Source organism: Marmota monax, unplaced genomic scaffold (genome assembly GCF_021218885.2).
Source record: "Marmota monax isolate L192 unplaced genomic scaffold, Marmota_monax_Labrador192_F-V1.1 WCK01_AAM20220418_F8-fsc00016, whole genome shotgun sequence".
In the NCBI taxonomy this organism is placed as follows: domain Eukaryota; kingdom Metazoa; phylum Chordata; class Mammalia; order Rodentia; family Sciuridae; genus Marmota; species Marmota monax.
The window spans coordinates 25,764,134-25,784,436 of NW_026695209.1; the positions used below are offsets into that span (position 1 = coordinate 25,764,134).

General features: G+C 31.2%; 1 protein-coding gene across 2 annotated transcripts in view; it reads left to right on the top strand.

Moving 5' to 3' along the window:
- Epha3 (EPH receptor A3) overlaps positions 1-20,303 on the top strand; it is a 359,499-nt gene that overhangs the window by 299,585 nt on the left and 39,611 nt on the right. For both annotated transcript variants that reach the window (XM_058574534.1, XM_046430575.2), the window contains exons 11-13: positions 4,963-5,148; positions 14,807-14,868; positions 17,003-17,212. In XM_058574534.1, coding sequence (XP_058430517.1) covers positions 4,963-5,148; positions 14,807-14,868; positions 17,003-17,212 — 458 coding nt within the window. The remainder of the gene's footprint in view (positions 1-4,962; positions 5,149-14,806; positions 14,869-17,002; positions 17,213-20,303) is intronic.

A 20,303-nucleotide genomic window follows, 5' to 3' on the forward strand; every position in this document is an offset into this window, starting at 1 on the left:
ACTCAACCAGTGTCCAGAAGGCCAGACAGACATCACTGCAACCTTGGAATCTGAAGCCCTCTGCACTGGTAAAAGATTTATGCAAAGTCCTATTGACAGAGCCAGAGAGCCAGAACACAAGAGTTGTGACAAAGCACCCTTATGAAAATTGTATCTGATAAATGATAAATGTGATAAGCAGAGGTCAACTTACACTGAAGCACTTAATAATCCCCAATGCTCATTAAGGATCAGAAAAATATCTTCTTTGTTCTTTCTCTCTTCAGATATATTTGTGAATAATCAGACACATGGCCCATATTCAGGCTTTTGCAGAAAATATTTGTATTTACTATACTCAGAGCAATAAAGCTATGCCTATACGATTCACAAATTGGTACATCTTTAAGGTGGGTTAAATATAATGCAATATGTAACACACATACAACTCTAGACTGCTTGGACTAGCTTTGAGAGAGTTGGTCATTACAAGATAGAATATGGAATTGCAACTTTAAAAGTTACCAATATCTTAACTTGTTTTGGTACCATTTCAAATATATACTAAAATAGGAAAAATTGTATAATAATATAATGAATGTGGATGTGCCAATTTCTATAACAATACTTTCAAGAAAAATTAACTCATAATAATCTTTCTAATTTATTTTTGTTTACTTTAGTGGTAACAGGAATGAAACCTAGGGTTTCCCACATGGTAGGTAAGGGATCTATCTCCGAGTTACACTATAGCCCTTCATGCCAAACTTGTTTTATGAATATTTACCTACATTTTAACCCTTTTAGTTTTAAAAAAATAAATTTATGTATGTTATTTATAAAAATGTTTAACAATTATATTAAATTAAATAGCAACCATCTTTTATTCTTAGAATAAATATTTTAGATGAGGACAGTAATTTCACAGTTAATTAAATTTATAGAAAGAATATATGTATACATATGGTGTGTGTGTGTCTGTCTGTCTGTGTGTGTGTATTATGTATGGGGGTTGGTTCTCTAATTTTCTGTGAGAGATTTTATATAGATTAATAAATGATACAGAAATTCTTACTTAAGTGTTTGATCTTGAGAAAAATCATACCCATAGTGCATATGACAAAATAAAATTGAGCCATGAATTAACTATCTTAAATTAGCAATTTTGTTTTAGTGAGGAATTAATAATGATTAAAATTCCTAGTTTTATGCCTTAATCCAATCAATTTTTCAAGTTTAAAGCCTGAAAATTTCTGAAGAAAATATTTATTATGCCTTTAATTTACATGATACTTAACTTTATTAGCCCTTTCAGCTAAGTATTACTGTCTCCATTTCAACAGATGAGAAAAAAAAAATCACTGAGCATTGGAATGACTAAGGTCACACAAAAATGAGAAACCATAATGTGAATCTGATGCTTTCATATTCAAAGCCCAGTCTGGACACTAAAGCACAGCACTGCCTTTTTAGGATTGTTGTGAGGATTAAATGAGGTAGTTCATGTACAACACTCCCCTGAAACACAAGCTGTGTTCAGTACATATTTTTATTATGCTTCTCTCAGTAAAGTAGTCAAGAGTGGGATCTAATGCTAGTGTCAGAGAGGGTCATTCTACTTAAACAATAGTAGGGTATTTTTTTTCATTTTAAATATAATAAGGGTAATTTTTATATTGTATATCTTAAATCAAAATACCCATTTCCACAAGCATACCTATTTTTAAGGGAAATAAAAAGTTCTACATGTACTAGAGTACCAAAAACAAAAACAAACAAACAAATGACAAAACACAATATGTGGTAGCTGTGATTTTATTTAGAAATGTTAGAATATAAATTTTCATTCTTATAAAAAGTTTCCTTCTTGCAGAGTAATTGAAAAAATATAAAACTTTGTTAGATGAAAATATTGGGAATTATGTTTGCCCACTCTTTCTAAACTTTCTCAGCACAGTACTTTTAAATTAATGTAAAGATAATGAAATTAATACTTAATATATCTATCTTATATATTGGTGATGTTTTCTGGTATATATCTGATCAATCACTTACTAATTTTTAAAATTTAGCATTACTGAAACACCATTTTGTGAGTTTTGAAGCAGGTATACATATATCATTTCTAGGTGTTTCACTTAGAGATTATAATTGACTCACTTGAATTTTAAGTTCCTGCCATTTATCTCTCTAGCGAGGCAAAATGTTTCTTACAAAATGCTTACCTTTACAGATATTTGTGCACTGTGACACTGTTATGGTTTGGATTTGATGTGTCCCTCAAAATCTGACATGTGAGACAATTCAAGAAAGTTCATAGGAGAAATTATTGGATTATGAGAATCTTAACCCAATCTTAACCCTGATAGGGATTAACTGTATGATAACTGAAGGCAGGTAGGATGTGGCTGGAGGAGGTGGGTCCCTGGGGCTGTGAATTTGGAGTATATATTTTATATTTGGAGAGTGAAGTCTCTCTCTGCTTCTTGATCACCACGTGGATTGCTTTCCTCTGCCTCCCAATCACACCATGATATTCTGCCTCACCTTGAGCCCCAAAGGAATGGAGCCTAGCCTTCTATGGACTAAGACCTCTGAAATCCTGAGCCCTCAAATAAACTTTTCCTCCTCTACAGTTGTTCTGTTCAGGTCCTTCAGTCATAGCAGCAAAAAAAGCTGACTGAAACAGACATAAAACTTATCATCACCACCATCACCGTAACTCTCTTCTATTAATATAGAATTTGACAATTTAAAAAGCACCTTTGTATTCGTTTGTCCATTCTATTTAAACAGATACTCTTAAGAGGTAGCTAGATGATTTAATCTTCTTAAGGTGCATCTGAATTCCAAGAAGTAAATAGACCAGCACTTAGATGTCACTTACTGCATGTTTGGCACTGTTCCAAGGAATCTACATACATTGCTTCCTTTAATGTATAACCATCATATGAAGTAGATAACAACTGGTGTACTTATGTTATAAATAAGAAAATGGAAACACAGAGAGGTTAAGATATCCACTTAAAATCACAAATCTAATAGGGAACTGAGAATATTTAGATCCTAGGTAATTGGACTCCAAGATTCATGCTCTTAACCATGCTTTTGTACTATCTCTTCTGTTAACTGACAAGTGATATGTCAGTAAATAATGATGACATGCAAATTCCAAAACATAATCCTTTTTAACAGGTAATAATGACAGAACTTTAGTTAAAAAATTAAAGTTTATTATGAATACCTTTTATGGTTTTCTCAAACTTAGTGTTTGTACAAAGTGAACTGGAGCTCTCTGGTAACATTCAGATAACCCTATGTAAGAAAAGGACTATTACTCTTGCTTACTGATTCTGACAATGATTTCCTGGTAACTCACCATAGTAACTCTCCTTCTTATAGTATTTCCACAACTTCATATGTATTCTCTCTTGGAATTAGCAAAGTCAGTAAACTTTTGCAAGTTCTGCTCCCCACTTCTCTCCATAATCCTACAGAGCAGGATAGCTGGCAAATGGTTATCTTCTCCCTAGTTCTTCAAAGAGAGGAATCTAGTGCTGTCTTGTATACCATCACCTCTCTGTGTTTTTCACAGTGATTGCTACATTGTTGCCAGCTGATACGTGTTTGTCACATGAGTGCTTCAGTGAGTGCTTTTGGACTTTAACTTACTTTGCCAAGTTGCAGCATGAGTCATAGAGTTGGAAACTAAGAAAGGGTTAAGATAGGGCAAGTTTCCTGAAGAGAGGAAAGTCATTTGTAGTCATGCAGTTGGTTAAACCACAGAACATACCTCTACTTTTGTGAGGCAAACCACTTAGTAAGATTGAAAAAAAAAATGGGGGGAGAGTCATTTCACTTCTCTCTGAGATATAGGGTATGAAGGTCTTAGAAATCTCAAAGTGAGAAGATGAGACCAAGAAAATTATTTAAGTCTATAGACATCCAAAAATGTCTATAATATTGATTATGTACTTAACCTATTTCAGAAAGAAAAAAATTCTCAGTACTGGAAGTCATTTTTAATGTGGTGCACAAGAGATCTAACAATCCACATACTATTAAGAGTTGTGAACAAGGAGTATTCTATTGGTAGCGCTACACTACCTGTGACTGTCATTAAGGCAGCTGTGGGGACCGAAAAATGAATGTGACAGACCTCTGTGGAAGCTCAGAATCTAGTGACAGAGTGACTGGCAAATCTCAATAGCAATGTATATTGATGGAGGGAAGGCAAAGCCCATTCTGTTCTGGCAATTTATATCAAAGAGATTAGCAACACCACACATTCAACCCAGTCTGGATTAATTGTATATTTAGGACATCTTCTTCATGGAGGACACAGAATCTAAAAAACGTTTTTATAGTGATTCTTTCTATTAAGACATGCTATGTTTTATTTGATACTGTTATATTATTGTTCTCCCAGAAGCCCAGATAACTTTATAGCTGGTATGGCCATCATGCAACACACCAATAGTCCAATAAAATGAATTGATAGCAGATGCTTTCATTTTCATTTTCACAGAGCCTGAGTATATACACAAATTGGATATCTTGGTAAAAAAAAAGAATAGTCAGAAACATATGAAGTTCAATCCAATGTTTAACCCATAATATCCGTGCTTACCTGTTGATTATTCTGGAATATTGTTAGCGCTTACCACAAAGGGTAAAGAGTTTGATAGATAACAGCTTTCAACTTTCCTTTTTTTTGTATCACATTTTTCATATTGTGACACTTAAAAATATATGGAGCTTCTGACAAGGTCCATTTTCCCAGTGGGATGTGGATGTCCTGGAATTTCCTAGGCAGTCTCTCTTTACCATCTTCCAGAATAATTTGGAGGTCTACTGTACATCTTTTGGGTCAAAACATAAGTATTACAGTAAAATTATTTAAAGCACACAATTGTTCTATTGTGATCATATTTTATTATATAATTCCTTATATTTTGCTTTTCTTCTTCTGCATTTTAACAGGTGAATTTGGTGAGGTATGCAGTGGTCGCTTAAAACTTCCCTCAAAAAAAGAGATTTCAGTGGCCATCAAGACCCTGAAAGTGGGCTACACAGAGAAACAGAGGAGAGACTTCCTGGGAGAAGCAAGCATCATGGGACAGTTTGACCATCCCAACATCATTCGATTGGAAGGAGTTGTTACTAAAAGTAAGTAAAGTCACAAGACCTGCTTTTGTGTGTGCTGAGCAGAGGTGGTTTAAGCCCCAATTCAATCATTTAAATTTTTTGATTTTTTTTTTATTACTATCTTTAGTTCTGGAACTGGTGTGTAGCTCAGTGGTAGAACACATGCTCAGCATATGGGAAATCCTTGGTTCAGTCTCTAGTACCACCAAAACCAAAATGAAAGAGAAAGTATCTTTAGTGTCTTTAAACTGATCATAAAAAAGATCAGTTTAGGATTAAAATGCCTTTCTTTGACCATAGAGATAAAGTATTTAACTAGTAGTATATTGTCAATGTTAGTCTACATTTTAAAAATCTTGGAAAAAAATCCATTGAATTGAGAGGTTGAGCTATTTAAATATGCTGAATCAAAGACAGTCAAAGAGAGAATTGGGTGAGAATGTCCTAGAATGTAGAGTTGTGAAGTAAAACAATGACTCAATTTCCACAGGACTTCTAGCTAGCTCAGTTGTGTCTTTTACTGTTCACCAGCTTCATTTCAGCTTCCAGATCTTTACCCTCTTAACCCTCTGCATTTAGGAAAATTATAGGCATCTTGGGAATTCTTCTGAGCTGTAAAGATTGAAATCACTGTAGACCCAAGGTCTTTTTCGGTTCTCTGTAGATTTCAAATTGTTCTAATCTAGAGTCCCAGGTGGATTCTTGACTGCTCTGGGGAAGCTCTGGCTCACAGCCTGTGATAGAGATCTAAATTTATTTCCATGATGGTTTCTCCAGCCAAGCTCAAAAGGGATCCTGTGAGGCATATCTGTGATTTTTGGATCCAATCCCAATGGAAACCTCTTGAGAATGCTCTGGGACTTTTTTTCCTCATGATTGTAGAGCCTAGGATGAAGAATAGTGAAATTGGCAGCAGACTCCTTATAGTGAAAGACAACATATGGCAGGGAATTTGGCATCCTTTAGGGGATATTTCATTGGCACCATATTTACATACTCTATGGTTACCAACAGACATTATTCATTATATTTTTTCACAATGTTATTTTTCTTTAATATTACATACAGCACTTTCCAAATGGCACTAATACCTATTCTCACATTAGTGTGACTAAAAAGGCATTTCCTTCTTCATGGGGGCATGGTATAATTGAAATATACTTTGATTTCCTTTTGAGTTCTCATATAAAATAAACAGAATAAAGAACTTAACAATGTGGAATGATTTAACCATAGACTATGCCCATGTTAACTCTTATAAGAAGTATGTCTTTCTTGCCTCTGGACTTCTAAAAATCAGACAATTTTAGTAGTAATGCTGAAATATTTCTGATAATTTTTTCTTTTTAAAATTAATAATTAATTAAAAATACTGATAGGAGTGGTGAGGATTGAGAAAATTGTTCTTTTGAGGAAAGACCATACTGTTTTATGTCTATTGAATTATAGTATCAGATATCACTAGGATTTTATGACATTTAGCCATTTAATGTTCTCCATGACATCTTTACTATGTAATTATCCTTCAGATCCAAAGTCCCACAAAAAAAGTGAAAATTCATATGTATTAATATGGCCATTCTTCTTTCAATATTTACAAGCTTTCTTTTATGAAGTGCCTGTTATGGGCTTAACTTTGTACCATGGCCTTATTCCATTGTCACTTCTTCCTCTGAATTAGATATGACCTTTTCCTTTTTACATTTGAGCAAACAACTGCAAGGGTAGCTTGTCTAGAAGTTGTTAGATATGTTAGGAACTTACTCTACTCATTTTACCTCTATTCCCAACTCTGTAAACAAAAGCAGATTTCTGTGCTTTATTCTTGCATGTCACTATTTTTTTTTTAATTTCCTGGTTTTTAAAAGCTTTCCTAACAAGTGGGTCATAGCAAGGCATCCTTCAAACTTTAAAAGATTTCTGGTGATAATTAATTATAGTTTATACCTCAAGCAAAATATAAACTCTAAAGAGGGCAAAAGTAGGGATTAAAATAAAATCTGGATTATGGTAGTTAACTTAGTTTGTCAATGTTGAGGAACAAACAATTGATTAATGAGGGAAGGAAGGAGGGATAGGAAGAAGGAAAAAGAAAGGAAGGAAGGAGGGACACAGAGAGAAAAGAGTGAGTAGTATCTTTATAAATAGGTTTTTCTTTAGTGTTTTAGTAATTAAACTTATTGCATTTTTCAAAGTCGTGCAGTTATGTGACAGAGGTCTTACCTTTTAGCTTAGACAGAATCATTACCTAACTTCTCCAAAACCTACAACTAAGTAAAGAATATGGTAAAAGTCACTATCAAACTAAATATCAGCTTTAAATTTAAGCTTACTCATAGCTCTATTATTTTAACAAATGTAAATTGGTATTTTTGTTGCCATTGTTCTGAATTGTTTAAAATAACCCTTCATATTTTGCTGTTCCCTCAAAATATGTTTACTGAAAATAAGGAAATTATCATAATAATATTATCATTATTACTGTAGCAAATTTTCTTCTGATAAAAACATAAAATAATTAAGTATGAAAATGGTATTCAGAAAAAATTCAATGAAACAATCCCAAGAAAAAATTCAGAAAAATATGCCTTAAGAAAAAGAATGACTTTTAAAAATTGCAAGTATTATGCATTAGACATCTTATTCATGTCTGATTCTGGAACTTTCTAATATGGATCACAAGTGCCTTATACTTAAAGTAAAAGTTCTAAACATGGTATATCTCCCTGGTCAAATAAGTATGTAAGAAGCTGCCAAATCTGACTATATAAATCCCAGTCATCTCATATATTGTAAACATAATAGAGTATTAGACTCAGAATTAGATTTTGAACTCCTTAGTGGCGTATTTAAAAGCTCTAAGTCTGGCACACTATAATAACAGAGAGGAAGTAGAATTCTTTACAATAAACTTAATATGTTGCATTTAATATATAAACATGACAATTTTGTCTCCAAAAGGAGTTATTTATTCTATTCCTGTTATTATAGTTTTTGAAAGTATACCACTTCTAAAAAAATCAACTTGCATAGTTCAGATACACATGAACACACAAATACACAAACAAATATACACACGAGTGATACAGAACTTACAATTTAGTGGAAAAAATTGCATTTAATAAAGAAAAACAAGCATATCTGTTCCTAGATTGAGTGGATCTGATTTCAAATTCTGATTTAGCCTGTTTAAAAGAACTCATATAAGTCAAACCACTCATAGATACTCACTTCTTCACATGTAACACAGGAATAAAAGTTCAGATACATTAAAGATTAGATGAAATTGTGTAATAATACATTAAGTGACAGAGAACTGAGAAAATCTCTATTACCACTTCTGGTTGAGTTAGACATATTAGCAGTTATTCTAGTTGTGTAAATAAAATTCGTGAAAGTACTTCCTTATTTATTTATTTATTTTTATTTGAGGTAATTCTATCTATTATTGCTGTCAATTGTGTGCTTGAAAATACTGGACTTATTACAATGTCTCATTTTCAAATCATTCAGAGAAGTGTGTTATTCAGTCATTATATTTTCTATTTGAATTTAGCCATAAACAATTTTAATGGTACATTTTGAACTTGATGGTCTTAAACAAGAGAAGGTGATAGAGTCTCTGATCTTCAAAGTAGCAGAAAGCTGGGGGCACATTCTCTGCTTAGAACTAGGTACTAACATGTGTTATCAATTTTAGTTTAAGTTCAAAAGGATGGAACTTGGTTTTCAGTGAATGTTTGATATTTCTGCCATCACACCATTAGTTATATGATGTTCAGACACTAACAGTAATTTTCATTGGCAACATTTTGCTCAGAGAAATAGAAAAAGTTATACTGTATGGATAAGTGATCTTTATACTGTATGAAATGTATGTTTTTTCCCCGGATTATTTTCTGAAAAAAAATATATATATATATATCATGCAACTCAGCTGTACCCTTACATAAATGTCATGGACAGAACATTATTAGAATCTCTCATAATTAAAATATAACTGTCTTCGAGTAAGTTTTGGTATTGTACCAAAGGCTTATATATGTGATGTTCACATTCTTATTTTCTGCACATAGAATGAGGGAACATTGCTAAAATAGGATATTATACTTTAATAACAATGCTAAATCTTAATTTACCATTTGTGTCTCTGTTAAAGTCTTATTTTGCTCTTGTCTCATGATTGCACTCGTATGATATTGTTAATAGACAACACATATGTTGTGTTTATCTTATAAATAATTTACAGAAGTAGTTTGTTAGCATAACAAAATTTGGAAAGTGTGATAATGCTATCATATATTCATGATTGCAATTTAATAAATGAAATCAGAATATGTTTATTTGTATACCCACATCAATTATATTAGGAAAATCTCTATTTAGTATATTAAAGAAAAATAAAGAAGGAAATGCTATTTTTACATGTTGAAAGAACATTTTCTATTTATTTTTTCCCATCCACTATGTCTTTTAGATGAATTGGTCAGGTTTGAATTAAAAGAGGATTTTGTATTGTGTATTTTATTCATTTAAATTAATAGGGCGGGCTGGGTATGTGGCTCAAGCGGTAGCGTGCTCGCCTGGCATGCGTGCGCCCAGGTTCAATCCTCAGCACCACATACAAACAAAGATGTTGTGTCTGCCGAAAACTAAAAAATAAATATTAAAAAATAATGATAATAAATGAATAGGGCTATTTTGGAAGATTAAATTCAACTTACAAATTTTGTTAGAGTATGATTAATCCAAAAACTGACCACCTTTTTAAAAAAATATATTTTTTAGTTGTACTTGGGCACAATATCTATATTTTATTTTTATGTGGTTCTGAGGATCGAACCCAGGGCCTCGCACGTGATAGTTGAGCACTCTACTGCTGAGCCACAATCCCAGCCCAACTAATGACCTTTTATAGAACACTAATTTGCACAAATAGTAACTGTCCTAAAAGGAGAAGAAATAAAATAAGATTCATATGTTTAATAGCTGAGTAATCTGGTCTTACACAAACATGTTCAGGAAGAAAGAGAAAGAAACACCACTAAGTTATGAGGATAGTTATATCTTGATACCAAACTATACAACTGCTCTCAGAAAGTAAAACAGATTTTTGTGAAATCTAAACAAAAATTCTATAATACTAATGTTGTAAATTCATACATAATAATATATGAACAAGTTAGTAACCATGTCCAAGTTTAGTTTATTCCAAGAATGCAAAATTTGTTTAATGTTTAATAATTTCAAACATTCACAACTTTAATAAATAGAAGAAAAAGCATCTCATACCTTAATTTATTACAACATTTCTATCATAATTAGATATAACACATGAAAATATATAACTTAAACATTTTTTTCTCATCAAAGCTGATCCAAGCTGTCTGTCTTAGGAACAGTGAAATGGGCACAGAAAACCAAAAATCACCTGAACTTTAAATGTTTACTAGCATATCATTCATAGAAAATATGTATACTCAATATGTATATCAAAACCAAAACAAACCTACAGACCTCATAATCAAAAATTAAATATTGATAGTACTTCTTTTAAAGTAAGAAGAAGAAACCTGCTACTATTTCATCTCAGTATTATATTAAAATATTAAACTTTGCAATTAGATAAGGAAACAAAAGGTTAGAAACCTTGAAAAGTATGAAGCAAAATCATTCTTATAGAGTTAAACTGAACGTGGTCATATTACTGTATTTGTTAACAACATTTACTGTATGACATAGCTCTGAATAAAACAAGGGATCACAATTCTTGTAATTCTAGATATTAAACTTTGTTTCAGCTTAAGCATGAATTAATTAAAAATTTAAGTAATTCATTCTATGTGTTAAGGTTGAGAGTATGGTTAGTTGGGGAAGGTTTGGAGAGACTGCTTATCAGCCTGATCTTGAAAAGAGGAATTATAATAGACATGATTTTATCAATGGTAACTGGTCCACTGGTAGGTTGTGGACTTAGGACTGAAGATGAATGTAGTTGGCCCATTTTTATCAATAGTCATTTCAATAGAACAATACCTTGATTTAATGGATTTTGGAAAATATTGCCCTGTATTTTTATAATGATCAGATGGGAAACTCAGAGAAAAAATCTGAATTTATTATAACATTTTTATCATAATTAGATATAACATATGAAAATATATAACTAAAACATTTTTTTCTTATCAAAGATGATCCAAGCTGTCTGTCTTAGGAACAGTGAAGTTTTGTCAACTTCGATTAACATCCCTTCTATTTATACTTTTATCTTTTTCCATCCTGACTCTGATTAAATGATCTAATAAGAGAATGCTAATGCTAAAATCCAAAGGTTTTGATTTTATGAATCACACTCATCTATTAAAGTGTGCTTAATTCTTTTTAAATAAGATGCAGATTAAAAGACACAATTGCTGTTATTAGCAAAATTTAATAGCATTTCCTAAGTGAAGTTAAATTGAATGACTTGTAATATTTTAATAATTTATAAATACTTTTATGTTTCAACATAAATATATTGAACAGCAAACTGATTTTTGAAAATTACAAAAAATATTCATTCGAACAGACTATTTATACATATGTTCCAAATATATGTACATATATAAAATATGTGGTTAAGAAGGTTGTGGTGAAATAGTGCTGAACTTGGAATTCTGAGACATTTTGAATTACATTTCTTCTGTCATCAAGCAGTGATTCAATGATTACTAATGTCTCTAAGCCATTGGGGAAATAGTTGGGGAAATGAACTTCTTCTAACTGACTGATTTTCCTTCCTTTATAATTATAAAAGATCTACATACTCTTTATATTCATAAGTCAATTGAAGAACAAAAGCAAAACTCCTTAGCAAATTGTTTTGCTTGTTTTTGATGAGGTTTCTTTTCAGCTAGTCAGAGAACAGTTCTTTCATTAAGTTTAGAATGTATACTCAGATATATTTTGGGGTCTCTGAGGCTAGTAAAAAATATAGTTCTGTATTGAGGGAGCTGATCATGTAAATAAAAATACACATGAAAAAATATGCAAACTTGAGTAAAAATACACCAAATAATATGCAGATGAGCTGGCATATTATAAATAATTCCTCATTACATCCAATGCATGTTAGAACTCTTTTCACCACTTCCCGAGACTCTTTTCTTTAACCTTACTTATCAAAATCAAGATCTCGAGGGAAACTTGACAATAAAATACTGCTTTCCAAGGTAGAATATTTGCGATTCTGTTTACTCTAAGTCTGTACTTTTGGTTTTCAGAATCTTTGAACTTAATGCAAAGCACATTTTCAAACTTGCCCATCTTAACTGATGTGTTTACAAATACCTAAATTAGGGAGTTAAATGCAGCCTGATCTGATTTGTGAATGGTCACGGGGCTTTGACTTAATTGACTGGTTTGACTTTTTAGCTACTTTTATTTCCCTTGCCAAACATTCTACTAGACATGCTAATGAGAAATGAAAGTCATAAGACTAAGAGCCAGAGGAAAAGAGAGATAAATAAGCACATGTCTGAGTAGGACACAAGCATAATAACCGGTAGTATGAGACAAAGTATCTGTGACTACAACCCATGTATACATTTAACTTTAGTAGAGTATCACCCTCCATAATCATGGGCAATATTTCCCAACCTCCATAGAATTATATTGAGGAAGGGTCACGGGCAGACACTGATGATGATCTACAGAGAGCATGCATATGGAAAATTGCATTCACTCATTCATTCCATTCACTCATTTCACTTATTTTATCTCAGGTTGGGTCTCTGGGACCAGTCTTTTAGGAGACATCAGAGGTCCAAGAGTGAATCTTCCATGAATTCCTGAATATTGTGAAAGAAAACTTTAGTTAGAATTTGGAAAAAGCAAGTTCTGAAGGCTCAAAGTTTTGACTAAAGGGACTTTTCATATATGATTAGATCAACCAGATAAATGTGTAACACTTTATGTAATTGTTACATCATAATATTATATGAGCAAAGCTGAAAAAAATATATACTTAACTATACTCATTCTCAAATTTTTTATATAGCTCTCTTTAATAGTCCAAGTTAAGACAACAATTAGGGGAATCAGTAATGAAAAACAAACATTTCAAAAAGAAAAAGTAATTTAGAAACTAGTTGTTTTTTGTAGGATATACTAGTAATTTTTTCAATAATTAAAATTTTGGCTTATTGTGATTTATATTCTAAAGATCATAAATCTTGAAACATGAAATGTTTATAATTAAAGTATTATAACAACAATAAAAAGAATTGCAATGTAGTAATATGAGTAGGCCTTAAAATCAGAAAGAGCCTTACTGGGAATATATTTGACTATAAGTAGTTGTGTGACTCAACAAGTTTCTTAAATTCACAATGATTTTATGCAAGGAGGCAATAAAAAGGAAATAAAGAATATTGATTGATAAAGCCTACTGATGCTGTAAAATTGAATGTTGTAACTTTTTAAGTACCTACTATGATGTTACATAATTTACTAGTATTTCATGTGTATCAAAAAAAAAAACTTGAAATTTCGTTTTTGTTTTGAAATATTTGTCTTTCATTATTTATTTTCTTAGTTGCTATCAAAGTTGAGTTTTTTTTTTTAGCTTTGTTCATATAGCATTATACTGTAACAACTATATAAGGGCTACTTTTTTGGAGTGATTCTAATATAAACTAATCTATAGAACCTACTATAGATTGAGCTACATCATTACCTGTAGTCAAACATTTATTCTATCCATTGCTCTTCATATATGGTATACTTAGCATCTTTATGTCTGAAGCTTTTTCTTATTTTAAATGTTTCCTCAGTGACAGCGTACAGTATGCAGGTTGCAACTCTTGATTTTTAGTGTTAACTCTACGACACTGAGCAAGTTAATTAACCTTGGTATCTCAATTTTCTCATGTGTAAAATGGAAATGATAAGAAGTTTAATATATGTAAAAGGATTAAACCAGTATTTTGCACATAATAATTTCTACATAAATACAATAAAATTCTGGATTAAAAGGTTTAATCATATTTAAGGCCACATGGTTCCTAAATGCTTATTAAAATTACTGCCAACAGCAATTCTAATTTTAGTTTTATTTTCCTTTCAGATATAAAATGTGTTTTAAAAAATCCAATGTGTTAATTGAATATAGGGATAAAAATTGTAATTATTATTCTCAAATGTTTTACATAACTCTCTTCTATAATCGATGAATGTACAGATTTTTATTTACTTGCTTCTAACTAAACAGCACAAAAAAGAACACTTAGCATCCAGCTCTGTAAATGCGTTTTGGGAGAAAAATGAATTTTGAATTCCTGATTCTATTTTAAGATGAAATGTAAAACACTTGATTTTGATAATTAGCTAAAATGAAATTAAAGGGAGGAAAAGAGCATATTTTGTGTTCTCTGAAAACCATGCCAAATAAGGGGACTTGGACAATCTAAGGTCTGGGCCTTTGTTCTAGAAACCAGTTTTCTTTTTTTCTTTATTTAATTTCATTTTCTATTGAAACATAGATTTTGTTTCATTTGATTGCAACTGTGTGACATTTGGAGGAGAGGAATGTTTTTACATGTTTTTGTTCATCAGATGTATAAAAGTGTATTATATATGTTTGTTGTATGATATTATTTGGACAGTAATAATGATGATTTGTTATTTACCATATACTTAGGTAAACCAGTTATGATTGTCACAGAATACATGGAAAATGGTTCCTTGGACAGTTTCTTACGTGTAAGTAAAATATTATGTGTGTATACCTATATGCATGTTTGTATGCACACACATACATACTTATGATGGAGCTGATAAAATGTCAGATATACATTCAAATATTATGCCAAGCAACTTGGGAATCTAAATTTAAGCAAAACTGAAATTTTCTTGTATGAAATAGCCAGGAGAAAACTGTAAAATTACATCCTTATCTTGCAGCATTCAAATGGTAATGGTTTATACAGTTTTAAAACAAATTTGTACAGGGCTGGGGATGTAGCTCAAGCGGTAATGCGCTCGCCTGGCATGCGTGGGGTGCTGGGTTTGATCATCAGCACCACATAAAATAAAGATGTTGTGTCCACTGAAAAATGAATATTAAAAAATTCTCTCTCTCTCTCTCTCTCTCTCTCTCTCTCTCTCTCTCTCTCTCTCTCCCCTCTCTCTCTCTCTTTAAAAAAAGACACAAAAAAACAAATTTATACAATCTTATTCAGGGTATTTTGTAAAGCTAAGATTCACATCCGAATAAAAAATCTAAAAATTAAAAAAAAAATGTCTAAAACAAGACACAAATTACATTGATATATGACAGAAATACTACCCTTTCTTTATTTAAAATAAGTAAACTCTGGGTCTTCTAAGATAGATCATCTACCTCTCACATAGTGCTGCCACTCAGAAACTAATCATATGCTATAAAGCAAAAAAGATGTATAGTCTCAATTGAGGGATGTCTTTTTGTTATTTATATATATATATATATATATATATATATATATATATATATATATATATAATAGAGAGAGAGAGACTATTCTTTAAATTTACAACCTTTGTATTTTACTACATTTGATATATCATTTTCAATTTTTTATTATATTTTTATTCATTCTTTTTAGATCTACATGTCAGTAGAGTGTATTTTGACATATTATACATACATGGAGTATAACACATTCTAATTAGGATCTCATTCTTATAGTTGAACATGATGTGGAGATTTACTGGTTGAGTATTCATATTTGAACATAGGAATGTTATGTAAGATTTATTCAACTGTCTTTCCAATTCCTGTACTCATCCTTTTTCTTTATTCCCCTTTATTTTAATGTTTCAACAAATATTATTTGCAAATAAATGCAAAAATTTTATGGCATTCAAGAGTCTGCAGTGTCTTGAGTTGCAATGGCAATCACTAGTCTGTAGGGGATCAGAGAAGGTATAGCTCTGTTCTCAAAGTATTTTTAATACTTTGTAAATTGAGATAGATAGATGATACATAATTTGATACATAAAATATATACTGTTATTAATAATCATGGAGGAAAATTATAAATTGTCTTGGAGTGAGAATTGGCCTACTTTAATATTCACATGCCAAATACAATTTTTAATTTATTTTCATAAAGACTTCAAAAACATTTTCTAAATCAGGTGATTGAACTATTATAATAGGCATTCACTTAATATTATTGTTTTAGTAAATATATGTAGATGTAGAATTTCATGTTAGTGTATTATCTATATATTTTAATCTGTATGTTTCTATTTGAATCCAAGTGAATTGGAAGTTTTTCTAAATCTAAGACTCCATCTATGACTTTGTCTTCTTTTGCTTTCTATTTTATAACCTACAAATGAGGATTAATTACTCAGGGTTAATTCAAAATACAAAAAAAAAATCAATCAATAATTTTTGTCCTAATTAGGTACTAATTATTTATGATCATCATTTAAAATTTAGTATTTTACTTTATTTGAAGCAATTTATAACATATATAGAAACCAAGAAGGGATAATGAAAATTCAATCACATAGTATAAACCTTCAATAGATCCATTGCAGTTTTTTGTTCTTGAATTTAATGCTTCTGAGAAAGAGCTTGCATATCATATAAAGAATGGAGAACTTCTATTTTTGAAGCTGGTTTTGATTACATAATATAGTTTTGGAATTACAGCTTGTATGCAATTTTGCTATAGCCTTGCATCTGTCAATCTCTCTACACATCTTGTTAGTTTTGAGTGCTTTGAGCTAAAACATGTATAATGAGTTTCATTACAAATTTGGGAATGTATGATTTTTAAAGAAAAAAAAGATATTTTTTAGTTATAGTGATATATCTTGGCATATTGGAAATGTTTTGCAGAAACATGATGCCCAGTTTACAGTCATCCAGCTGGTGGGAATGCTTCGTGGTATAGCATCTGGCATGAAGTACCTGTCAGATATGGGATATGTACACAGAGACCTCGCTGCCCGGAACATCTTGATCAACAGTAATTTGGTGTGTAAGGTTTCTGACTTTGGACTTTCACGTGTTCTAGAGGATGATCCAGAAGCTGCGTATACAACAAGAGTAAGTAACATGGCTTTTTCTCCCATTTAATCTTCACTTTCCATCTTGTATCATGTGTACTTGTAAATAAATAAAAATGCTTTGTCAGTTTTGTTTCCCATGGAAGGAAAAAAGCTCTTAAAATTAAAATACTGGTAGGTTGAGACAGGAGGATTGCAAGTTCTAGGCCAGCCTCAGCCTTAGCAAGGTCCTGTCTCAAAAAAATAAAAAGAACTGGTTATGTAGTTCATCTATAAAGTAGCCATGGTTCAATCCTGAGTACCAAAAAGAAAAAAGGTTAAAATTAAAATATTATTTATTTTGGGCAAAATGATGGTCACTGTTAAAAAGATGAGTAATATCTAAATTCTGAAATGCCATTTTTAGATATTTAGTTTAATAATTTATTCAAAAAGGTAGCAAGGTTTTCACATGCCTAAAATACTGGTACATTATATTTTTCCCCTTTTTTCATCATGGTTCAGTCACCTTATGAAAGCAGAATTGGTAAAATCTCAGAATGCCCATACTTAATTTAAAATTTAAAAGCACTTTAAAAATTCAATATCTATCTGAATAGTACATGTTCATTTTATAAAACTTCAAAACAAAGTAATAAAAAAAGAAAAGTTTTTCATAATTTTGCCAATCCTAGAGAATATTTGTTTGGAATCATTTTTAAGAGTTTTCTTCATCCTTATATATACAGTTGATTAAAAACAGGATTATTCATTATGCCATTTTATACCATGTTTTTTTGCTTAACATTTACCTCTTGAGTGTATTTCAATGTCAATAATCTTTGTTCTCACCCTTAACAATTTGATTTATTAATTCCTTTTGTCTGTTTTATATTTTAAAGCAAACTCTACTTAATAAGTGAATATTATTATATCTACTACCAATATTTTAAATGAAAAACACATAAATAATCTGTTAGCATTCATAATTGTGTAGGTTTAATGATATCCTTGTAACACATTCTGAAAAGTGGATTATCTTTGTCAAAGAGTCTACCTATTTTCTTTCTTTCTTCCTTTTTTTACTATGAATTGAACTCAGCAGCTTTAACCACTGAGCCATCCTCAGCCCTTTTTATATTTTTTTTTAGAGACAAGGTCTCACTAAGTTGCTTAGGGCCTCACTAAATTGTTGAGGCTGGCTTTGAACTTGCGATTCTCCTGCTTCAGTTTCCCGAGCCCCTAGGATTACCACCACCCAGCCAATGCCACCACATCCAGACCAGTCTGTGCATATTTTAAAAGTACACTTCACTATATTCCTGATAAAACTAAGTATTATTATTTTTAATAATTATTTATCAGGAAAAATTATATCTAAATTTTTTAAATTTGCAACTATTTGAATATCTCTTCAATATTTGATAGATTTCTTTGAAATCCCATTCTCTTTTTTTGTTACCAGGGATTGAATTCAGGGGTACTCGATCACTGAGCCACATCCTCAGCCCTATTTTTTGTACTTAATTTAAAGACAGGGTCTACACTGAGTTGTTTAGTACCTGGCTTTTCACTGAAGCTGGCTTTGAACTCACGATCCTCCTGTCTCAGCCTCTGAAACCGCTGGGATTACAGGTGTGTGACCACCACACCCAGTGAAATCTCATTCTTCAGAAAAAATTTATGTGAAGAAAATTCAGGAAATAGAAATAAAGAAGTAAAACTTATAGTATTAATGATACTACCCAAGAATAAGAGAGATTAATATATTCAGTTTATTCAAAATATTTTCTATGCAATTTTGCATATTTTTACAAAAATAAATTGTACTGATGTAAAATCATTTTAATCTATCAAATCAGTACATTCTTTATATATAAATTCAACATTATCTTGAAATATAAAATCAGAATTTTTCAGATGATTAAGTATACTTTTATAATATCATTTAATTATTATAGCATTCTGTTTTACTCGTGTACACAATTTATTTAAACAAGGCTGTATTTATTTTACAGAATTATAATGTTTCAATATTATTAACAATATTCTGATGTACATCTTGATATATGGTTCATCTCTGTTTATGATTACCTCTTTAGGATAAATATCTAGAATTAAAATTGCTGGATCACAATGTGTACAAATATGTGAGAATTTTTGGTATTTGAGTTGCCCCAATTGTCTTTGATACATCAATTTGCAGTTCTAGTGGCAGTACATTAGTTCCCACTTATCTACAGTGGATACCTTCCAAGACATCCAGTGCATACTGGAAACTGCAGATAGTACTTAACCCTATTTATGTTGTATTTTTTAAAGCCATTAAATTGATAAATTTCAACTTTTCACATAAAGAAATCATTTTTATATCTTTTCTCTGGAAAATCTGCACCGTAAGCACACTTATTCTTACTCATTATTAATTAAAATAAAGGTTACTGAGTAACTAAAAGGCAAATAAGAAATACAGCATGGATACCCTTGACAAAAGGATAATTAACATTTGGGTTGGATGGAGTAGAATTTCATTATGCTGTTCAGAATGGCATCCAGTTTAAAATGTATGAATTGTTTCTTTCTGGAACTTTGATCTTGCAATCCTCCTGTCTCAGTCTCCAGAATCCCTGGGATTACAGGCATGGGCCACTGTGCCCATGTAATATTTTTGGATCATGTTTGACTGCAGGAACCTGAAACTACCAAAAATGAATTGTGGGTAATGGGACCTTCTACATGTAAGCACCTGTTTCTTACACTCTCACAATCCAAAAGAATGGATAGTTCTTAAAGACAGAAAACTTCTGCTATGTTTTGGTTGGATTCCAAAAGTTGATTCTTCATTAAAAAACAAACAAACAAAACCCACTTCTTTTTGTAAATCATCTATCTTGACAGCTCAGTTAACAACCACAAGACTGTCACATGGCATCCATATGATACTTTGTCAAAGAGCCTAATTTGCCAAATTAAGTTTCATTTTCAGCAATAGTGACAGAACCATAGAAATACAGCAGCCCAGTGCTCTTGGTATATTTCTACATGACTTAAGAGTTGGCACATTCTCAATGGCTTTATAAATTTTTGCTCTTATTTTTAAATGTACAGGTGGTGTATTCACATTTTTAATATATTAAGTATTTTTTAAAAAT